A 20,182-nucleotide genomic window follows, 5' to 3' on the forward strand; every position below is an offset into this window, starting at 1 on the left:
ATGAGGGCTGGGCACTATCTGCGCCATGTGCTGATGCTGGAGCCCGGGGGCGGCCGCAGGAGCAGGGGGGCAGGCACGAAGCAACGTCCGGCCAAGGGCTGTCGCTGTCCACCCCCGGGACGGGGCGGCCCTTTGCCCTACAGACCCACCCGTCAGCAAGGGACGGAGACAGGCAGAGACTCCGAGGAGAGCTGTCCCGCTTGCGGCCGGCCTGAGTGCGGCCGCTCCCCAGCCCTTCCCTGGCGACTGGCACCACCTGGGACACGGCGAGTCTCAGGAGGCCGAGCCGGCCCCGGCGCCCTGCAAAGAGCGGAGTCCGGGTCCGGACCCGGACCCGAGCCCGCCCCCTGCCCTCAAGCGGGCCCGAACGCGGCCCCCCTCGCTCGGGGCCCCGCGACGCCCCCCGGCGCAGGCACGGAGCCCGGACACCCCGCGGCGCGGGCGGGCACTCACCGACTCGGCAGCGCTGGCGGCCACCAGGAGAAGCAGAGCGGCGCAGAGCGCCCCGGGGTGCCTCGCTGACAGGCGCTGCATGGTGCTCGGGTGTGATAGTGGCGGTAGGATGATCAAGCGGCTAGCACAAGCCCCCCGGCCGCGCATTTTATAAGCGGCCCGGCCCCGCCTCAGCTGGCCCGGCCCCGGGGAGGCGGAGCCGCAGGCCCAAAGCGGGAGGGGAATGCCCGGAGCTGCTGGGAGTCCGGGACGTGCCGCTCTCCTAGTCCTCTCAGGAAGGCAGGGGCATTCCTGGGCTATGGGTAAACCGGCAGCCCCCTCTCACCACCATTCTCCTCACAGCCCCTTCCCCTTCTGCTCCCATACAATCCCCTTCCCAGTCCCTGGGGCGTGACGCCACCCTGTCCCCCCCACCTAACAGCCCCCTCCCCCATCTCCTGGGGCCGGACGCCACCCTGTCATCCCCCCCTCCACCTAACAGCCCCCTTCCCAACCTCCTGGGGCCCAGCACCATCCTGTCCCCCTCCTAACAACTCCCTCCCCAAGCTCCTGGGGCCTGACACCACTCTGTTCTCCCCCCTCCACCTAACTGCGCCCCCCCCCAGCCTTCTGGGGTGTGACATCCTCCTGTTCCCCCTTCCCAGCTCCTTCCCTGGTGCCCTGTATTCCAGCCCCTCACCACTCCCTACATTTTACCACCACTTTACAGCCCCTTTACATCCCCTTCCCAAATGCCCCCATGTGCAACTCTAACACTTCACCTTCACCCTTGAAGGCCCTGCCACCCCTTACACCCTGCTTCCTGAACTCCCCTCACGTTCCCACCATCCCCCTTACACCCCCAACCCAGTCCTATACCACCTTCCCATACACCCCCACCCTCTTACACCAATAAGAACTTTATGAACACATAGGAAGAGAGGGAAATGGTAAGTCAAATTTTGGGCCATGTTACCTTGACTCTCTTAAAAATCAAGGTATGAGAGAAACCAGCATATGAAAATACCATTCTAAATATGATTTTTTATATATATATATTTATAGCTATAGGATTTTTTTTTAAATCCTCCTCTTGTCCTCCCCTCCAGATTTGCCATTTCTGCCCATCTTCTCTGGGTCTCTCCTGTGGATTATAAATCCTTCTAGGTAACGCCTGGCTGTACTTCTGGGTGTTATACAATATTTATCCTACTATTGGCTATTAACAAATAATAGATTATTGCAAAAGGGGCCAATGGGAATTACTGTTAACAAAAGTGCACCATGAAATTAACAAAGACTGGTCACTTTAGTTTTCTGGAAAAAAATAAATTTTAAAATAAAATAAAGAAGGTTGTATTTTAAGGGTACCAAAAATATTCTACTGGACATTCTACTGAAACAAGCAGGGCACATGTTTTATGACAGGAACGAGGCCCTGATCCTGTAATCTGATTCATGCACTTGGACCCCTATGCCTGTGAGGAGCCCTGTTGATTTCAATAAGACACCACTCCAGTATAAGGGTCTGCCACAAGGATGTAATTACAGGATTCAGGCCAATATCTAAATCCAGAACAACATTACAATCAACACAGACCATGATGACAATGTTCTCTCCAACATTTAAGACTAAGCTGTGAAGGCTGGTGATGTTTCCAGGGCAAGTTTTCATAATCAGGCAATCTTTATGCAAAATAACTTCCAGGAAAATCTATTTTGCCCCTGAATACTGACTGCAACTACAACCAGCTTTTTAACACTGTGCTTAGATACTATGGTGCCTAGATACAATATCTTTGATAAACATGGAAATAATCTGTTACTCATGTATGATAGGAGCAAACAGATATTTTAATTTTTTTTCTGGAAGCTTCACAGTAAGGCATTTAAAATCCATATCTGTTTTTGATTAATGCAATAGAATTTTAAGGAATATTTCCAGCCTTCATGTCAGATATTTAAAAACAACAGAAGTGTTTCAATGTTGTTAATATCTGGGACAGGCAGCAATCCCGATCCTTCTATGAATCTCATGCAAGTGTATGGCTCTGCTTGCATGGAGCTCATTGCAGGACTGGGGTTTTAGGTAGCTTTTGTTTTTAATATTTTAAGCTGCAACAAATATTACCATAAATAAGTGGAATCCATAAAAGAACATTAATAGGTAATGTAGGTCCAAAAGGTAGGTTTTGTAACTTTTACATGAATACAAATGTTTGTTACATTTGATGAAAAAATGAAAATAGTTTTCTGTTTACATTTAAAACTGCCACTGCTGTTTTTGGAAACTGGGACATTACATCACTGTGTTCCTGAATGAGACCCTGAAAGCAAAACTGCTTGGTCTGTTTTCTGTATCTAAGCAGAGGCAAGTGCACAGACCAAATAGCCATCACAGATGGTAAAAAGAAAGACTTTTAAATATTTCAATTTTAATCAACTCAAGGTATTCATAACACAAGTAAGGGAATTTGTTTATGCTTTTTAACCTGACAAGGTCCCTTTACACAAGAACCTCAGCTCTTTGTAACCAAACTGATAAAATCTTTGGCTCAGGCTCAGTCATAAATATAGTGGGAAATGAGACTTGCCTGTAATGTGTTTTCCAACATTTAGAGTAAATTTGCATAAATCCAGTAATGACAGACTTCCTGAGCACATTTTGTAGATTATCTTTCCTCATTTTGAAATGTAAGTTTTCTCTCTACTGTCACAAAAAGAAACTGCATGTTAGGAAATACAACCCTAAAAATTTAACACTATGCTGTGAATTCATTTTGCCCTTCAAATGTCCATATTTTACTCTCACTAGAACAATGCAAGAGAAATCTTATGTACATGACACTCACTGAGATTGACAGGATAAAATGGGCACAGAGAGAATTAGTAATTGAAATTTTCTCTGCTGAAATCCACTACCATCAAGTAGCATAAAAAGTCACATCTCAATGTTGTGATTTGATCAGACTTTTGAATTACGACATTTTTAGGTATACATCAGCCCTTGTAAAATATAAGATTACAGCTTTCAAGGAAACTGCACAAAAGTCAGCTTGGCTCAGCCTCTGCTGTTCCAGTCCCATTACTTAATAATAACGCCCTGTTCATTAAATCTTAAAATCAAACCATAACTGGGTAAAAAAAAAAAAATCTTGAAAAGTTAATTAACTTGTAATTGTGAATCTGTGACAAAAACCATCCAGGAAGAGGAACTATGATTCCGGATAGATTTTAGTTCTAAAACCACATTTTTCTTTTGTCATATATAAAGCACAGACTTTGTTATCTTCGGGAGGCCACGCATAAAGCCAACAAAGACTAACTTCTAGTCAAATCCATCATAGTTCCTACTGGACTGGCCAGGGAAAGACAACTTCCAGCCAAGACTTGCTTAGCACAATTTCTAGGGTCCGAATTTTAAAAGAGCACAGGCCTGGATTTTGAAGTAGTCAGAACCCATTACTGAGTATTTTCAAAAAACCTCACACCTAACATGCATCCAGCATGCTGAGCTCTTTTGAAAATCTGACCACTTGCTTTGGTGCCTAAATGGGAGCTGAGCTCTTCTTAAAATCTGGCCTCAGTTGTGGATACTGAGCTTTTTGAAAATCTACCCTTTACTTTCTCCCTGCCAAGATCACCTTAGTGGTCTATTACTTCCTGCTTGACCAGGGGGTGGTGAATCCCAACAGTGACCAGTTCAGCAAGTAAGGCTTCCATCACCTGGTAAAACATGCCTAATGTATGTGTAGGCTAATAGGTCAGAGTATTAGTGTTTGTCTACACTGGCAATTTACAGCGCTGCAACTTTCTTGCTCAGTGGTGTGAAAAAACACCCCCCTGATCGCAGCAAGTTTCAGCACTGTAAAGCGCCAGTGTAAACAGTGCACCGGTGCTGATAGCTATGCCCCTTGTGGAGGTGGGTTTTTTAGAGTGCTGGGAGAGCTCTCTCCAAGCACTGTGCCGCGACCACACAAGCCACGTTAAAGCACTGCCGTGGCAGCACTTTAATATTGCCAGTGTAGACTAGCCCTTAGATAGCAAGCCATTACTAGGGAAAATTACTAGGGACTGAATTGGCCTGGTCAACACTGGTTCTCCACTTGTAATTCCCTTCTGTTCATGTGTCAGTATATTTATGCCTGCATCTGTAATTTTCACTCCGTACATCTGAAGTGGGGTTCTTTTTACCCATGAAAGCTTATGCCCAACTAAATCTGTTATTCTTTAAGGTGCCACCCGACTCCTCATTGTTTTTGTGGATACAAACTAACATGGCTACCCCTCTGATACTTATTACTAGGGAAACAATATTATCTCATATAGCCATTTCTTATCAAAAGAATCACTAGCTAACTAGGAAATTCTTAGTCCACACCAGTGATAGAGAAATGACTCTGAGAAGTGCAGGTGACCCTGGGTAATCTCCACTGAAACACATTCTCAGGGCATCTAATGTGTCCTGGGCACACTGCAACTTCTTCTCACATCTGCTGCTCTTCATGAGCCAGGGGTATAACCATAAAACTGGCTGCTGTTTAGGAAAATAAAGGATTTTGATTCAGGCGAAAATAACTGTCTCCCATCAGAAAGTGGCATTGTTTCTATGTGGCCTTATCTCCCAACCCACATTCCCTGAAAGCTGCCTCCTCCTTTAGCTGGGGCTAGGAGAAAGAAAGTATTTAAAATGTATTGTGAATTTCCCCCCAAATTTCTGCTTTTGAAGCTCACATTAGTCCTCTCTGTGGACTTGTCCTCCTCATCCTTCCTTAAAATCCTGGGGGCAAATTAGGTGCACATTTTCCCTTCTGTTCCCTGACATTTTCTCCAAATATGTGGAGAGAATGTAACAGTGAGTTATCCTCCTAACACAGAGTGGGAGCAAGTGTCTGGAGTCTGTACTCTTCTGCTTCCGAGGTGACTGCTGCTTGGTTGGCTCCTTCAACCACTGTCCAGTAGCCAGGCAAGTCTCGTGATTTATCAGGGATTCAAATTCTGTAACTCTCAGAAATCTCAGACAGTATCACATGGTTTTATGTCACAAGTTGAGTCAGAGAGCTGGTTGCTAAGAGTTCTAGCTGGGTTTTCTATAGTGAATTGATGGGAGATTATTATTATACAAGCATTTCTAAAGTCACCACTATCATAGTATTTGAGTGCTTCATTTTGTACTTAAAAACTGCGTAATTAAAGGGAAAGTCAGTCTGTAAAGACTGAAAACGAAATTAGGAAGTGGAAGTTAAAGTCTAGCCGTTGGCTTTCAGTTCCCACTGTACTGCAGAGCCAGAAACTGAAAACTAATGTGTACAAAGTACTAAATGAGGCAGTGCTGTGGCTTTCAATTCTCTGTGATATGCAGGCAGCAGAGAAACTATGTCAGACTCCATGTCAGAATCTGGGACTTTCCCACAGTCATTTTGTAAGATCTAGAAATTACATCAGAATCAAGCTATATCAAGGGCACTGAGCCAGGTTTTTGAAAATGGTGCAGTCATAAAGAGCTTCCTCTTCCTTGCACAAGCCTTTCTGAGGGAGGAGGGAAGCAGCTGGCTTCTGAGGGCGGAAACTTGTCAAGAGCTGAGCTTGCATCATTGCAGTGACGTTACCCAGAATGGTGAAGGAAAGGCAAGCATCAAGACTATACAAGGAACTTCCCAGCTGGGTCAATGGGAAAAACCAAGCGTCACGGGAGAATCTACCAGAGAGAATGAAACTTAATTTCTTATTACCAGGAACATTCCCCCCGCTCTCAAAGACCTTCTCACACCACAGAGACCTGGCCTTCTTCATCCTTCTCCATCTCACTTGGACCTAGAATTCCTCTGTTACCTCCTACATGCCGCAAAGACCTGGGATTCTTCCTCTCCCCTGTCCCACAGAGAACCTGAAGTGTCTCCACCATCTCACTGATGGGCATTAGCTAATGAACTAACTACTCATGGTCCACAGGAAATGAACAAATAGTGACGGGTAGGATAATTGAACTATTGAATTATTTTTATGTACAGCATCCAGGTTTCCTTTTGGCCTGACAGCTCAATATATTATTTAAATAAATATCACGCTATTCAGGAAGAGGACAAATAAAAAACTCTGGAAAAACTAGCAAAAAGAAAAGGAGGACTTGTGGCACCTTAGAGACTAACCAATTTATTTGAGCATGAGCTTTCGTGAGCTACAGCTCACTTCATCGGATGCATCCGATGAAGTGAGCTGTAGCTCACGAAAGCTCATGCTCAAATAAATTGGTTAGTCTCTAAGGTGCCACAAGTCCTCCTTTTCTTTTTGCGAATACAGACTAACACGGCTGTTACTCTGAAACCTGGAAAAACTAGGTCACTCACCTGACCAGAGAAAAACAAATTTAACTGGGGAATTTCCCATCGGGAGTAAATCACCTTCCCTAGGAAAATCCAGTATTCCATACTGCCTTGAATGCTTGGTACACCCTCTCTCATGAGGCTCCTTGTATTTAAGTCCTTGCTGAACACCCATTTCTGCTGCGATGCCTATGGGGAATCTAATGGACATATACTATCTACTCCTAGGTGCAGTCAAGCACAAACTGGACCTACATATATGTTGTACCCCTTTCTTCTAATCTCTGTCTGTTCTTTTGTCATACTTTAGAGTGGCAGGTACTTGAGCAGGAATTGTGACTTATTTCTGTTTAGAAAGTTCCTGTTGGAATTCCCCACTGGTAGTGCCCACTTCTTGGGCACTACCAGCAATAAATAATGAAAAGCCAGGAAGCTTCAAGTAACTGCTATATATCTCCATTTAACATTTCACAGTAAACCCGGTATAAATTCTTAAAGGCCATATTTACCCAAACACTGAGGATAGCGAGGGTAGTGGGAGGAAGCTGCCAGGTCCCCTCAATCATCATATGCAGGGCAGTGACTACCCAGGTCTGATGACAGCTTCCAAATGAACTTTTGGAATGTGGAAGATGATCAAAACAAGCCTTAAGAATCAAACCCCAGAATGGAGAGGGTGAGACTAGGATCTTAACTATAATGGGGACAATATTCTAAACCAAAATATAGCATTTACCTTCCCACATAGATTGGCTCAGCAGAATTACCTGGCGGATGGGATGCCATCAGTAGAGAGCATGATGGAATACTATGTCATCCAAGACAGCTCTGAGTATTGTAGATCACAAATCCAGCACAAAATCAAGATTTGACATTAAAATGTGTGCAGTACCCCTCCTCAGTTTGGTTATTTTGGGCCATTCAGATCAGCATGGAATTCTACATCTATAGTCCCTCAAGATATCTAAATCATTAGATGATATAGATATATATGTACACACACACAGTATGTGTCAGTCACCTTTAAGGAAAACTTGCTTTATTGAAACCAAACCACCAAATACATAACAAAAGATAACTGCCACCTAGTGACTACCTGGCAGTAGTGCACCAAGACAAATAGCTCCATAGCTCTCTGGTCAGAAATTCAGCCCCAAGTATAAGCAAACATTTCTGGAAAACTGAATTGTTTAAAATGTCCAAAGTGAGGAAAATTCCCACATTTCCTTGGGAAACTGTTCCACAGTCTGATACATCTCATTGACAGAAGATTTCCCTGAAATTCAGCCTCAATTTTCCCTTTCTTAATTCCATGTTATTAATCTTAGTTATAACCCAGTGTAACACATGGAACAGTTTACCTCCCTCATTGTTTTTCCCTTCAGATCTTGCAGACAGTTATTTTGTCACCATGTCCCATCTGTCTCCTGTTAGCCCTCCAGCTCCCTGATCGTTTTTGTAACGGTTCTTCAAACAACCTCCAGTTTGTCTATATCTCTGGTAACAAGGTGACCAGAACTGAATCAATAGTCCAGGTCTGGTCTTCCATCAGTAAGGAGAGGGGCTGCCTTGTCCACTTTGCCTTGTGACAGAATGCCTCTGTGAATGCATACAGAAATTGTACTTGCCTTTTAAACTTGTATTTATATCTAACTTGCTGTCCATTATCACCCTGGTACAGTATCACCTTTTGATTAAAAAAAACTAGAACAATACAAAATTAATATGGCACACATTAAATGGATTAAAAGCTGGCTAAATGATAGGTCTCAAAATGTAATTGTAAATGGGGAAATCATCAAGTAGCTGTGTTTCTAGTGTGGTCCCACAGGGATCAGTTTGTGCCTGTATGCTATTTAATATTTTTATCACTGACCTAGAAGAAAACATAAAATCATCTCTGAAAAAGATGGCAGATGACACAAAAATTGGGGGAGCAGCAAATAATGAAGAGGACAGGTTGCTGATACAGAACAATCTGGATCACGTGGCACAAACAAACAATATGTGTCTTAATATGGATGAATATAAATGTATACATCTAGGAACAAAGATGTATCTGGGAAGCAGCAATTTTGAAAAAAGATTTGGGGGTTGTGATGGATAATCAACTGAACATGAGCTCCCAGTAGTCGAAAGGATTAATGTGATCCTTGAATGCATAAATAGGGGAATCTCAAGTAGGCAAAGAGAGGTTATTTTACCTCTGCATTTGGCACTGGTACAACCACTGCTGGAATACTGGGTCCAGTTCTGGTGTCCACAATTTAAGAATGCTGTTGATGAACTGGAGAGGGTTCAGAAAAAAGCCTTGAGAATGATTAAAGGATTAGAAAATGTGCCAACAATGATAGATTCAAGGAGCTCAATCTAGTTAGTTTAACAGAGATGGTCAAGGGGTGACTTGATCACAGCCTGTAAGTACCTACATGGGGAACAAATATTTAATAATGGGTTCTTCAGTCTGGCAGAAAAAGGTATAACAAGATGTAATAGCTAGAAATTGAAGCTAGACAAAATAAGACAGTGAGAGTAATTAACCAATGGGACAACTTACTGAGCATGGTGGTGGATTCTCCATTGCTGACAATTTTTAAATCAAGATTGGAAGTTTTTTCTAAACGGTATTGCTCTAGGAATTATTTTGGGGAAGTTCTATGGTCTGTGTTATACAGGAGGTCAAAGATGATCACAGTAGGCCCTTCTGGCCTTGGACTCTACGAAGCCGTTGGTCTACCAAGGCTGCTAACTTGTAGGTCATCATTTGTTTGACCCTAATCATGTTACCAGCGAGGTCATTTCCCCTTGATTCTACCCCTCAGTTCCACCTTCTGATCCTGGGGAGCCTTGTCCGGGTCAACAGCCAGGACATCACTAAGATACCCCATGTCCCTCATGTTGGCAGCACCTGGGCTAGGCAGGTGAGGTCAGAAGGCCGCCATCCTCCTCCTGCAGAGTGTCAAAGTGAGCCCAGGCCTGATCGGCAGCCGGGGTCAGAGGTCACACCACCGTGCCCAGCGGAGCCGCACCGGAGCCAAAGTTCACAAGGTCACGCCTCATTTCGTACACAGCCCTGACGAGGTCAGAGGTCACCGGTTTCCCGATCCCTTGAGAGGGCGCCGAGCACTGTACGCTGCTGCCCATGCGCCGCGGCTGCCTGGTCGGAGAGGCCCCTCTAGGCCCGAGCGCCGTCTCCGTGGTATTTCCGGAAATCCGGTCCCGGTGATGCTGCTCTAGGCGTCGGGCGCTTTTTCTATGGTAACTGGCCGAGATGTTGGTGCCGCTCTAGGCGAGCGTTGCGGCCTCCGTGGTCCGTGCTGTTAAGCCGAGCCCGGCCTGGCTGTGAGGTGGCCTGTGCTGTCTCGTCCCGAGTGAGCCAGAGCGTCGCGCGGGGCTGAGCCGGGGGACTTTTTCCGGGTGGGGTTGGGTCGGGAATCGGAAGCTGCGGCTCGTGAGTGCGATGGGAGACTGGAGGGGGGGAGGGTTCGTGAGCTGAGAGAGATGCTGGCGGGGGAGGGTTCGTGAGCTGAGAGAGATGGGGGGGGCGGGAGGAGTTGATGAGGAAGATGCTTGGAGGGGGGGAGGGTTCGTGAGCTGAGAGAGATGGGGGGGCGGGAGGAGTTGATGAGGAAGATGCTTGGGGGGGGGGAGGGTTCGTGAGCTGAGAGAGATGTTGGCGGGGGAGGGTTCGTGAGCTGAGGGAGATCGGGGCGGGGGCGGGAGGAGTTGATGAGGAAGATGCTTGGAGGGGGGGAGGGTTCGTGAGCTGAGGGAGATGCTGGTGGGGGAGGGTTCGTGAGCTGAGGGAGATGGGGGGGCGGGAGGAATTGATGAGGAAGATGCTTTCGGGGGTTGGAAGAGGAGATGCTAAGGCGGATTGGGGGGGGAGGGCTCATGAGCTGAGGAAGATGCAGGGGGGAGGGGAGAAGAGGGTTGTGGGGGTTGGAGGAGGAGATGCTGGGGCGGGTGGGGGGGTTGGAGGGAGGGCAGGAGATGTTCTGGGTGGGTTGGAGGGGGGAAGGGTTGGTGAGCTGAGGGAGATGCTCCGGGCGGGTTGGCGGGGGAGGGTTCGTGAGCTGAGGAAGATGCAGGGGGGAGGGGAGAAGAGGGTTGTGGGGGTTGGAGGAGGAGATGCTGGGGCGGGTGGGGGGGTTGGAGGGAGGGCAGGAGATGTTCTGGGTGGGTTGGAGGGGGGAAGGGTTGGTGAGCTGAGGGAGATGCTCCGGGCGGGTTGGCGGGGGAGGGTTCGTGAGCTGAGGAAGATGCAGGGGGGAGGGGAGGAGATGGTTGTGGGGGTTCGAGGAGAGGTTCGTGAGCTGAGGGAGATCGGGGGGGGCGCGGGAGGAGTTGATGAGGAAGATGCTTGGGGGGGTTGGAGGAGGGGAGGAGATGTTCTGGGCTGGTTGGAGGGGGAGGGTTCATGAGCTGAGGGAGATGCTGGGGAAGGGGGGCTGACTCCGTGTCATAGCGGAGACTCCTTGGGGCTAGGCTCAGATGGGTGCCTGTGTGGCTGGGCCGAGGGAGTGAGCTGGACGCTGCTGTTGGCATTACCCCTGCCCTTCTCTTCTAGGTGCTGAGGAAATCACCCAGTGTCTCCTTTTGCGGCAGATGTGCATCAGCTTTCCCCTGGTTGTGTGTGAGCTGCCGTGGGAATGGCAGGACAGTTCCGTAGCTATGTCTGGGACCCTGTCCTCATTCTGACGCAGATTGTCCTCATGCAGGCAGTCTATTACAGCTCCTTGGGGCTCTGGCTAGCTCTGGTCGATAGCCTGGTGCAGAATAGCCCTTCTCTTGACCAGATTTTCAATTATGAGGTAAGAGTTTTTCCTTAGCTCGAGCATGGAGAAGGTCTCACAAATTCAGAGACTAAAACACTGCAGTCTTACTTGGAAATGCGGAGTCCTCAGACCACTTTGGATCTTGAGTCTCCTGCACCACTGAGCACAGAATTAGGGTGATTCCACAGTGGAAATCTGGGTTCAGTCTAACAAAAAATTCATGCATGAAAATATTTAGCTGCTGATTGTGGCTTCAGACCTAATCTTCTGGCAGTACCGTTGCTAGAAAGAGGACCACAGCAATCCATACAGCATTTCTATTTGCTGTGCGCACGCTGACAGTGCTTCCACAACTCAAACCTCACGTGCTCTGTGTGCTCCAGAAGAGTCAGTATCTCAGAGAGCAACTGAGATTTTACATTTAGTTATCACATGCAACAATCATGGGAATTCTCATAAGAGAGATCCCTGCTCTGAAACCTAACGAGAGCTTTGTTGCAGAGATGGGATCTAGTCTTATCATTGTTGTTCTCCAGACCCTCCTTAGACCTACAGGGCCAAACTCAGCCCTGAAATAAGTTTACTGAAGTCAGTGCAGTTCCATCCAGGGTGAATTTCTCCCTTGTGTGTTTTGACATACAAGCTCTAAAATTCCCAGATACCCAGGTGGAGTTAACCTTATAAATACAAATCCACAACTTAGCAACAACAAAAACATTTTATTTTCCTATCTTTGACTTTTTTGTTGTTTTTTAAAATCTAGAAATATTAGTTTGTGAGCTTTGTAGGTAGCAAATAAAATGGAACTGGGCCACTGGGAAGAGCCTGAGTTGAGTAGGGTCCTAGCTAAAGCAATTTTGAATTTATTTGGGTGTCTGTCTTATTTATAACCCTATATAGATCTTGGGATTCTCTACCCCACCTGGAAGACTTTCCATGATTGCTTTCATCCTCAATGCACTCACCTGGTAAGTCAGCTCTCCAGTGATCAGTTGTGAGATTTTGAGCTTCTGTTTATCCATACTGGGACTGGACATCTTCTATCTGGGATTAGCCATCATTGTCTTGAAATTAGAATTTAAAGCTGTGATGTTAGCGTGTGCTAGCTAACACCTTGTAAAGGCTACTGACTGTATACAAGACATACTGCCTTTAACACAGCAGGGAATCTAGGCTTTAACTCAACAAGTTTAGCACATGTTAAAGTCTACCCTGCTGCCTTGTCTATGCTAGACTTTTCAAATGTATTAGTACACAGTAGCTAACATGCTAACAACACAGCTTGTTACCCTGCTCTGGATGAGGCTCATACTGTGCTGATGGTAGGAATGTGGACTGGGTTCAGAACTAGCCGAAGCCTCTTACTCCGCCTGAAACGTGATATCTGAGTCTGGTGAACCTTGCAAACTCTGTGGGAAATTGTGTTTCTTGCAGTGTGAAGGGAAATGATGTAAGTGCCTCTGTTGCATATCCACAGTGTGAGCCTGGTGCTTTGTAAGTTAAATTTGTCCCAGTGAGAGAGTCTGTTTTTATTATTTTTTTGTTCATAGCACTTGCAGTGTGCTAGGTATCCTACACTTACAAAGCATACAGAGCCACAAGTTCCCTGCTTGAAGAGCTTTCAGGCTAATGGTAGACATGATGCAACAAGTGAAAGCTACAAACAATAGGTTGTGAAATAGGAGGATGGGCTATAAATGAAAACTGTAAAAACCAGATCACACATTTATGCGCATATTGTATCCCCAATTTCCTCCATTCCAATTTACTAAAATGCTCTTCTAGGGGAAAGTGCCCCCTTAGGACAGTCATCTTCTCCTGAGCCTTCCTTGCCATCCAGTCACTCTCTATTCTTTCTTCATACGTCAGTCCCAGGCACATCATCCTGTGAAGAGTTTTACATCTCTCTGGAACAATTGCCCTCTTTCCTTAGCACAAGTTTCTTATCACTCTGCATTGGTCCTGCTCTCAAAAGCTGTTCCTATTCCCTGCCCCTTTGCCAAGCTGTCCAAGCAGACAGCTGGTATTGTGTCTGATTATGTCTTGTGTGCTAGAACTAGCCCACAGTAGCAAGGATCTTGCCCCATAAGGTGCCAGCCAGGAGGTCATTTGGGCCTGGTGATTTGAGTGTCTCCTTGATCGTTCTTTTGTTTTAGGTAGAGGTGTGTGCATTAAGGTCACTTGAACTATGTTGTTGCAGAACAAATGTATCTTGTTCTTGTTGGCTGAGATCTGAGAATTCCTTCCATTTATCCATAATGACTCCTGAATGGGACAGTTGGCAATTAGGAGGTCTAAGCACAGGACTGGGAATGAGGAACCCCTGAGTTCTAATCCTGACTCTGATGCTGATTCTTCTGAACCCTCAACAAGTCATTTAACCTCACTGCCTCAGTTTCCCCATCTTTTAGCTGGGGATAAAATCTGTACCTGAGGTATTTTGTGAAAATTAATTAATATTTGTAAATAATTGTTTATCTATAAGGTGCTAAAAAGGTGCAAAGTATTTAGTCTCAGCCAGTGGCCAAAGAGTGTAGATACAATGCAGAGAGCCAGCCAGGAATTTTTAAACTAAAAGCTCATTCCTCTGCCATCACATAATTAAAATTCTACAAGCTACTTAAGTTTTACTGCAGTAACATTGAGCAAGGTCAGAATAGTCCTGACTTCAGAACAGTTAAGATTTATTTTTAATGGATAAATAATCAGTACAGATAATTCCTGGTGGCTGCTGCTAGATTCCTCGCTCTGTGGCCACTCCAGTTTAAGGCAGTTTGCATATAGTTACAGTTACATCTGTTTCTCCTTTCTTTTTGCAGTGCTTTGGGCTTGTTGTACTTTATCCGGCGAGGAAAGCAGTGTTTGGATTTCACAGTCACAGTTCACTTTTTCCATTTGCTGGGTTGCTGGATTTATAATGCACATTTTCCCACAGCTCTAACATGGTGGCTAGTGCATGTTGTGTGCACCGCACTCATGGCTGTGATTGGGGAGTATCTCTGTATGAGAACAGAACTCAAAGAAATCCCATTGAATTCAGTCCCCAAGTCCAGCGTATAAACTTGTTCTGGGGATGCGTTGCATCAGGCCATCGTTTCCAGCACCTCGGCAGTGACACAAATCAATGTCAGAAAACTTCATTAAATAAGCACAGCAGGTCTGTTTGGACTTTTTTAGATCTTGGTGGCTGCATGAGTGTGACGATCTCTGCTGTTGCCAGAAGATAGTGAACAAAGCAGAAGTTTTATTTTAATAACACAAGACATTTAACATGACTATTCTATGTGAGCCCTTTCACTATTCATTCGAGTGATACGGCCCAGGAAAAAGTCAGGCAACAAAACCTAGAGCATGAGAAGCAACTGGAATTTAACCCATGTGCAAGGTCTTTGGAGTGCACGTTGGAGCTGGGATGATCACACCTTCTGGGAGAAACGCACAGGGATTGACTAGGAGCTGCTTCTTACATCTTCTAATGCATTTTTCCTTTGGTTGGTTTTTGTTTTAAAATCAAGGAGCTAAACTGATGTAGTATTAAAAATAATTGTGTTTGTCTCAGTCACCAGTTGTGAACCTATAAGGCCTGTACGCTCATATGGGCTTGGTTATTGTTCCTGTGTTTAGTTCCTAGAGTAGGTGTAAGGCAACATATGTTGCTGGATTGAAGACACTTTTTTAACAAAATAGGAAAAATGGTATTAAGTTGCCTTCAGTGTGTTACAAGCCTTCTGGTGAGCTGAGCACTTTGAGCTACGCAATGAATGTCCACATCACAGCAATGGAGTAAGGTCTGGCCAGAAGGGAACACCAATGGTCACTTTCTAGGGTTTGTAAAACTTCCCACAATGAATGTTAAACACCACAATCCAGGAGCCAGTGAACATGAATCAGTTTATTCTCATCTTGCATGGAGGGTTGGCCATAACATTCACCAAACGTTGAATCTTACGTTGAGTTGGTTGAGGGGAGCTTTCTGCTGTGTGTTACAAGCACCATTTCATTATTCCCACTCTGTAGTAACCTGCGTCTTCCTACCAATCATCAGCTTCCAGTACTTACTCCTGCCTGAAGGCTGCCACCAAAGACTGGTTTCCAAAATTGGTAGGTGGACTTGCTGCAGGACGCCATACTTGGGACTGTTATTTGTCTCTTATTTTATTAACGAGATGGTGCCTTTGACTGATAGGCAATTTAAATAGAACCTCCCTTCTCATAAGGCACCGACCCCAGTATTCCCAATGAAAGGAGTAGGCCAAATGGTTTCCTAGAGTCCTGCATTCCAAGTGGTCAGACTTACCTCTAGTTGTGTAGTTTCCTCTAAGGGATGTTAAGTCTGTGCTGTCTGTGTGTCATTCTAATTTAGTGACAAACTATGATTTTAACGTTGAAATTCCTTTTTTCCTGTGTGGCTTGCTGCTGCCAATCTCCTTCCTTTGTACATTAATATTGGTGAACATTATTAGTTTGAATAAATTATATTTGCTAAATTAATGTGCAGTTTGTAAAGAATTGGAATTGCTGGGATGATTTGACGCAGAGTTTGATAAACTCTCTCTAAAATGGGTCTCTTGATTTTGTTATTTTGTTAATTTCAAAGCCAAATTTCAACTGTTCATCTCATATGTTCATATAAAGTGTTTTCATCCAGGATAAAATATTTGTTTGAAACTCTCCTGAGGTATTACGGAGTGGAGAGAATCTCTCTGTACTATCAGTGAACAGAATGCTGCTGATTTCATGAGCAGAGCATCATGGCATTCTGCGGGCTGCTGTCTCTTGATTTTCATCTGTACTGTGTGAGTAGGGACAATGTGAGACTTGAGCCTATCCTATTGGACCTTGATTGAATGCTGTCTGGAGAACACAAACTGTTTCTGTTTAAGCACAATTCTGCTAATTTATATTTTTCTCCTTACTACTTTGGGGGCATAGGGAGGGGAAGCATTTGTACGATGACAGGGTCCTAGTTTCCTCAGAGTTCAACTGCTCCCTGCTGCTCCAGTAAAGTCAGAATCTTCTATTTGGAGTTATTTGGAAAGGCTTGTAATGCATTCTGATTTAGGAAACCAAGAATCTGTTTCCATTAAATGATCCTAGGAAAGAAAGGAGGAAGGGAATATGCAAAACAATTGTGGTACAGCAGTCTTTCCCGAGGAAATAGTTTAGGCAGTTTTTTCCTAAATAGAGCAAAGAGCTCTTTAGAAGGCCTTTTCCTGCTGTTTACAGTGCAACACTGCGGTAGCTAACCAGCCTTAATCCCCCTTATCCTGTTTTACCTAGGCCAAAATTCTACTCCTTCCGGGTCTGTTTAGGGATGTGTCTGTTCCTTTAGGCATGTTCAATCCTGGGTGTGAATTACCATTTCTTCCAGGAGGTGGCACTGTTTCCTCTCCTAGAAAGGAAGGTAAGTGCCCAGATGCAGATTGGAACAGACAATGCTGTAGCCTTGGGTTGTCAAACTTTTTAGTGTAGATAACATATGAAGAGAGACTATCTCCCAGCCACCTCCCTTCTCATTCACAGGAGGATGAATTTCCCCTCTGAATATGATGACATCATAATACTGTACTTGCTTACAGGGAAATCTAATATCAGTACAATATGTAATAGCTAAAAATATCTCCTATTGCAGTTTAGCAGCTGAAAATAAGAAATGCTAGCACTATGTGACCATACGCTCTGAAGACCACCAGCAACTGCTGAACGGACCACAGTATGGGAACCTTTGCTGTAGCCTTATTAAACACCATCACTGCAGGCTCAGCTGACCTGGCATATGTTCAGAACAATTCTAATCCCATTCGTAGTGGTTTCAGGGCTGAAGCATGTAACCAGAATGATCTGTTACAATTTTCTCCAGTGTACATTATCCCATACAGTTTGTGAAGAGCCTGCTGCATATATGTGACCCCAACTTCAGTAGTAATCTCATTAAACCATAGTTATTAGTTCAGATCTAGGATGAATAAACTATCTTTCCACTCTTAGAATATTGGTAATTTGGGACAGTCCACATCCAAGTGAGCCTCTAGATGAAAGGCTGTTTGTGATATTCAACCTAATGTCTCCTTTCTGTCAGTACTAGTATGAGGGAAGGCTGAGTCCCATATGCACAAAGAACTGCAGGGTCTTGTAGGTTTGATTAGTGGGTCGGTAACATGCTGCCAGGAGAGTGACTTCACAATGGCTCTCAATCACATTTTTAACAGTCGATCTTCTTGAGGAAAATATCAGAGCCTCCTTGACTAGAATAGATATAAGGGAGAAGCAATGGAGGGCTGCAGTAGTCCCACTCATTAAAGAGGAAAGAGCTGCTGGCTACAGATACATATTTGTGAGACCACCTGATCTAAGTGTTACTGTTATGTTTCCCATTCTCGTTCTTATCTGGAAACAGTACCACTTATCTCTTTATGGACTAGACCAGCAATTCTCAGATTGTGGGTTGGGACTCCAGAGTGGTCCGGGGACCCATTTTAATAGGATTACCAGGGCCAGCATTAGACTTGCTGAGGCCCGGGATTAAAGCTGAAGCCCAGGCCCCAGAAGCCAAAACTTGAGGGCTTCAGCTCAGGGCAGTGGGGCTTCGGCTTTGCCTTCCTCTTCCCCCTGTCCCCCGGGAGGGGGGGTGTCATGTAATTTTTGTTGTCAGAAGGGGGTTGCAGTGCAATGAAGTTTGAGAACTGCTGGACTAGACCATGCTGCATTGGTATGGAATGCTGTAAAGTGGGATTTGAAATATGTTTGTTGACAGGTCTGGATTCTTTGCCTCTGAGCACTTGAATTTATACTATACGTCAGTGCCTTTTATAGGAAAATTCAGTGCCTATCTGTCCTTGGTTGAGGGGAGCAGAGTCTTTTTAAATCAAAAATTGAGTTGGAAACTCTGAGACCCTCCACTCCCATGTTCTAAAGCCTAATTTTCACTTACGCATAGTTGATGAATTCTCAGCAGTTCTTTGGCTTTGGAACTTTTACAACTCCACACCAGAGCAATGGTAGATGGTCTATTTCTTAATGAACCTTTTCTTTTGTACATTGGAGCTGAGGGGTTTTGCTCCCAGGGAGATTTTCTCCAACACCTGCTCCCTTTTGGTGGTTGCAGTAGTGTCAGCAAACTGGATATTTTAATCCAGGCTCTGTAAGGTTTGGCAGGAAGGAGGCTTTGCAGAGAGTACTTATTGTTAAGACATCATTCTGTCTTCTAGAACTGTTTAAAAGCTTGAAAGTTTAACATTTGGAAAGATACCGATCTGTTAAAGCAGCTAAGAAGAGGAAGCCTGTTAAAGCATGAGATAATTATCTACTCTAAACCATACTATTGCTTCCTTTAAAGCAGAATTAAATAGGTGTGGCCACAAAGCAGTCTCTACCTTGGCCGTTGGCACTGTCCAGCTACTCCAGCTTTCCCGCACAGGAGAATGTGTAGGGAATAGGCAGGGACACTGATAGTGGGGAGAGGAGAGAATGGAATGAAGCCACAGTCTGTACTGCATTTTGTATCAGAGCAGAAAGTAGAACCAAGCTGAATATAGAGTTGAGATTAGTTCATCTAATCCTACAATGATCCTTGTTAACCGCTTCACCTGCCAGCTACCATTGTGCCCAGTGCCAGAGATGTTTGTCTCCCTGAAATCCATATGCCACCATTAAGAGTGTGTTATTAATGTCTTCCTCATCAGCAAAATCTCTGAATGCCCCACTTGGAAGTGGAGTTTAAATACCTGCTTCTCCTCCCCTGAGCTGTTTAAGATTTCTTGGGAGCTGCCACTTCATTAATTTTGTAGAGGACTCCCTCCCTGCTGAAAATGAGAGCAGGGTTGCTTAGCAGTGCTGTGGTGAGCAGGTTGGTAAATAGTAACTCGGGCAGCAGGCAGAGTGCAAGAAGTTACACAGGAAGGAACTTGACTTGTCAAGGGTGGCACTAATGGACCTCTTGTCTGCAGTATCAGCAGAAAGACCAAAAGATGTTCCTTGCTGAAGGAGAAGCTTGCGTACATGCCTGTAATATACTTGGCTAAATCCCAAGGGCCAGCAGTGCCTCGCTGAGTGGCCCACTAAAGTCATTGTTCATACTCTAAAACATGTTCCCAGATTTGCAAATGTTGTTAGAACCTTTATACCTATTGTTTCTAATTCATACTTGCTGGTTTGAACCAATCTGTGGATGTGAGAGAGACTAACCATAAACACAGGCTTCTCATTTGGGATAACTAACAATTTCTTCCCTACTGTGGTAATGGGAATCCTCAGAACTGTGCAACTCATCCATACTGTACAATGCGAGCTGCTGCTTCCCGCTATTCAAAATGGAATGAGTGCCCTGCTCAATGGTCATGAGTGTCATAATAAAAGTATATACAATTAACGCTACAGAGAAAGTAGAGCAGGAGCTTCTGTTCTCCCTGTCTCGTAATACAAAAACAAGGGGACCTTCAATACCATTAAATGATGCAAAATTAAAAACTGATCAAAGGAAAGACCTTTTTACCCAGCGCATAATTAAACTGTGGAACTCATTGCCACAGGAAGTTGGTGAGACCAAGTAAATCGCAAGATTCAGAAACAGATTGGAGTAATATCAATGACAAGAGCATCCCTAGTTGTTATACTTAAAGCTAACAAACGTTTTGGAAAGGATATAAAACA

General features: G+C 44.9%; 3 protein-coding genes across 7 annotated transcripts in view; 2 read left to right on the top strand and 1 right to left on the bottom strand.

Moving 5' to 3' along the window:
• The window catches only part of SDC4 (syndecan 4), a 32,757-nt gene extending 23,223 nt beyond the window's left edge, over positions 1 to 9,534 (bottom strand). The window contains exon 1 of one of the 2 annotated variants that reach the window (XM_037915262.2): positions 9,313 to 9,534. In XM_037915262.2, coding sequence (XP_037771190.1) covers positions 9,313 to 9,336 — 24 coding nt within the window. In that variant the 5' untranslated portion in view covers positions 9,337 to 9,534. Of the gene's footprint in view, positions 1 to 453; positions 711 to 9,312 lie in introns of those variants that run through there. The other variant, XM_037915261.2, reaches the window with a different exon arrangement.
• A 341-nt stretch (positions 9,535 to 9,875) lies between these two features.
• SYS1 (SYS1 golgi trafficking protein) overlaps positions 9,876 to 20,182 on the top strand; it is a 51,768-nt gene continuing 41,461 nt past the window's right edge. Inside the window, exons 1-4 of one of the 4 annotated variants that reach the window (XM_027819561.3) lie at positions 9,876 to 10,013; positions 11,326 to 11,569; positions 12,434 to 12,501; positions 14,353 to 16,020. In XM_027819561.3, the coding sequence (XP_027675362.1) occupies positions 11,408 to 11,569; positions 12,434 to 12,501; positions 14,353 to 14,593 (471 nt within the window). In that variant the 5' untranslated portion in view covers positions 9,876 to 10,013; positions 11,326 to 11,407 and the 3' untranslated portion in view covers positions 14,594 to 16,020. Of the gene's footprint in view, positions 10,207 to 11,325; positions 11,570 to 12,433; positions 12,502 to 14,352; positions 16,021 to 20,182 lie in introns of those variants that run through there. The other 3 variants (XM_027819563.3, XM_007057194.4, XM_043527467.1) reach the window with 3 other exon arrangements.
• The window catches only part of DBNDD2 (dysbindin domain containing 2), a 55,841-nt gene continuing 47,164 nt past the window's right edge, over positions 11,506 to 20,182 (top strand). The window contains exons 1-2 of the mRNA XM_043527466.1: positions 11,506 to 11,569; positions 12,434 to 12,501. Coding sequence (XP_043383401.1) covers positions 12,489 to 12,501 — 13 coding nt within the window. The 5' untranslated portion in view covers positions 11,506 to 11,569; positions 12,434 to 12,488. The remainder of the gene's footprint in view (positions 11,570 to 12,433; positions 12,502 to 20,182) is intronic.

The sequence above is a fragment of the Chelonia mydas genome, chromosome 13 (assembly GCF_015237465.2).
Source record: "Chelonia mydas isolate rCheMyd1 chromosome 13, rCheMyd1.pri.v2, whole genome shotgun sequence".
Taxonomy (NCBI): domain Eukaryota; kingdom Metazoa; phylum Chordata; order Testudines; family Cheloniidae; genus Chelonia; species Chelonia mydas.